This window comes from Mandrillus leucophaeus, unplaced genomic scaffold (assembly GCF_000951045.1).
Source record: "Mandrillus leucophaeus isolate KB7577 unplaced genomic scaffold, Mleu.le_1.0 Scaffold8, whole genome shotgun sequence".
In the NCBI taxonomy this organism is placed as follows: Eukaryota; Metazoa; Chordata; class Mammalia; order Primates; family Cercopithecidae; genus Mandrillus; species Mandrillus leucophaeus.
In genome coordinates, this window is record NW_012108696.1 from 1,409,236 (window position 1) to 1,411,677 (window position 2,442).

General features: G+C 58.3%; 1 protein-coding gene across 1 annotated transcript in view; it reads right to left on the reverse strand.

Moving 5' to 3' along the window:
* ZBTB7A (zinc finger and BTB domain containing 7A) overlaps positions 1 to 700 on the reverse strand; it is an 11,127-nt gene extending 10,427 nt beyond the window's left edge. Inside the window, exons 1-2 of the mRNA XM_011967461.1 lie at positions 694 to 700; positions 3 to 568 (exon numbers count right to left, since the gene is read on the reverse strand). Coding sequence (XP_011822851.1) covers positions 3 to 553 — 551 coding nt within the window. The 5' untranslated portion in view covers positions 554 to 568; positions 694 to 700. The remainder of the gene's footprint in view (positions 1 to 2; positions 569 to 693) is intronic.
* Positions 701 to 2,442: the final 1,742 nt, after the last annotated feature.

Consider the following 2,442-nt stretch of genomic DNA (forward strand, 5'->3'; position numbering starts at 1 on the left):
ACGGGAAGCTGGCGGCGGCGGCGGCGGCCGCGGGGGGCAGGCTGTTCATGGGGTTGCTCTGGAAGAACTCGAGGTACTCCTTGGCGCGGAGGAGGTTGCGCTGATCAATTTGATCTACAAGGTCCAGCTGCCCGGCGTCGGCGCCCGCGTCGGCCGCCAGGATCTGCCGGTCCAGGAGGTCGGCGCACACGTGGCTCACGGCGGGGATCTCCAGCAGGCGGGCGGCGCTGAGGATGTCACCCACGTTGGCCGTGCTGACGGTGAGCGTGGCCGTGTAGGCGAAGTCCATGAGCGCGGTGAGCGCCTCCGCGCTGACGAAGTCGATCTCGTACACGTTCTGCTGGTCCACCACCGCGCCCGACGTGAACAGCTTCTTGAAGTACTGGCTGCAGGCGGCCAGCACCGAGCGGTGCGTGGGGAACTCGCGGCCCTCCACCAGGATCACCACGTCGCACAGCAGGCCCTGCGTCCGCTGCTCGTTCAGCCCACTCAGGATGTCGCTGCTGTGGTCGGGGAACGGGATCCCGATGGGGCCGTCCACGCCGCCGGCCATCTTCCGCGCCGAGACCTGCAGCAGTGGGGAGGAAGAGGGTGCTCGTGAGTCGGGGTGCGGGGGTTCCTGTGCCCCCTGACGAGGGCCCGAGGCCCTTGAGAAGCAGCGCTCCATCCTGCTTCCCCAGCCTCGATTCCCACCTGCACGTGAAGGCGGTCAGATGTCACGCCTTTCCAGCCCAAGCTTCCCCAGCTGTGCACCAAAGCGATACATGTCCTGCCTCCAGCCTCTTTTCTCTTTTGGTGTGTCTTTAGTAGAGAAGAGCTTTCATCATGTTGGCCAGGCTGGTCTCAAAACCCTGGCCTCGGCCTGGCGCGGTGGCTCACGCCTGTAATTCCAGCACTTTGGGAGGCCGAGGCGGGCGAATCATGAGGTCAGGAGATCAAGACCATCCTGGCTAACACAGTGTAACCCTGTCTCTACTAAAAAATACACAAAATTAGCCGGGTATGGTGGCGGGGGCCTGTAGTCCCAGCTACTCGGAGGATGAGGCAGGAGAATGGCATGAACCAGTGAGATCGCACCACTGCACTCCAGCCTGGGCGACAGAGTGAGACTCCGTCTCAAGAAAAACAAAATAAAACAAAAAAACCCTGGCCTCAAATATCCAACCGCCCCTGCCTCCCAAGGTGCTAAGATTACAGGCATGAGTCACTGCGCCCGGCCAAGACTCAGTTTTCCATCTGTGCATGAGGATAGCCAGATGTCCTGGCTCCCCAGCCTCACTTTACCCAGCTGTTCCCAAGGGCAGTCAAATGTCCTATTCTCTAGCCTCAGTTTCCCCAGATGTGCATGAGAATGGTCGGATATCCTGCCTCCCCCAGCCTGTCTCCCCAGCTGTGCACAAAAGCAATCAGATGTCCTGTCCCCAGCCTCAGTTTCCCCAGCTGTACAGGAAGGCGATCAGGTGTCCCACTCCCGGCCTGTTTCCCATCTGTACACGAAGGCGGCCAGATGTCCTGCCTCCAGCCTCAATTTCCCCAGCTGTGCATGAGGACAGTCAGGTGTCCTGCCCCCCACCAGCCTCAGTTTCCCCAGCTGTGCCGAAGAGCAGTCAGATGCTCTGTTCTGTCTCATCAGCGTCAGATTATGCCGGCAAAACCCACACTGGGCGCTTAAGTGTCACAGGCACACTGGTACCACCCCTCCCAGGACGACCCCCGGGAATGCCTGTTGAAAGGGGACTTTGAGGCCGGGCTCGGTGCTCACACCTGTAATTCTAGCATTTTTGGGAGGGTGAGGTGGGCAGATCACTTGAGGTCAGGAGTTCAAGACCAGCGACCAGCCTGGCCAACATGGTGAAACTCTGTCTCTAATAAAAATACAAAAATTAGGCTGGGTGCGGTGGCTCACACCTGTAATCCCAGCACTTTGGGAGGCCGATGCGGGCGGATCACCAGGTCAGGAGATCAAGACCATCCTGGCTAACACAGCGAAACCCCATCTCTACTAAAAATACAAAAATAGATGGGCATGGTGGCACACGCCTGTAATCTCAGCTACTCAGGAGGCTGAGGCGGGAGAATCACTTGAACCCGGGAGATGGAGGTTGCAGTAAGCCGAGACTGCACCACTGCACTCCTGCCTGGGCCACAGAGCGAGACTCCATCTTAAAAAAAAAAAAAATCAGCTAGGCGTGGTGGCGCGTGCCTGTAATGCCAGCTACTCGAGTAGGAGGCTGAGGCAGAAGAATCGCTTGAACCCGGGAGGCGGAGGTTGCGGTGAGCCTGGATGGAGCCACTGCACTCCAGCCTGGACAACAGAGCAAGACTTCATCTCAAAAAAATAAATAAATAAATTTAAAAAAAAAAAAAAAGGGCTGGGCGCTGTGGCTCACACCTGTAATCCCAGCACTTTGTGAGGCCAAGGTGGGCGGATCACGTAAGGTC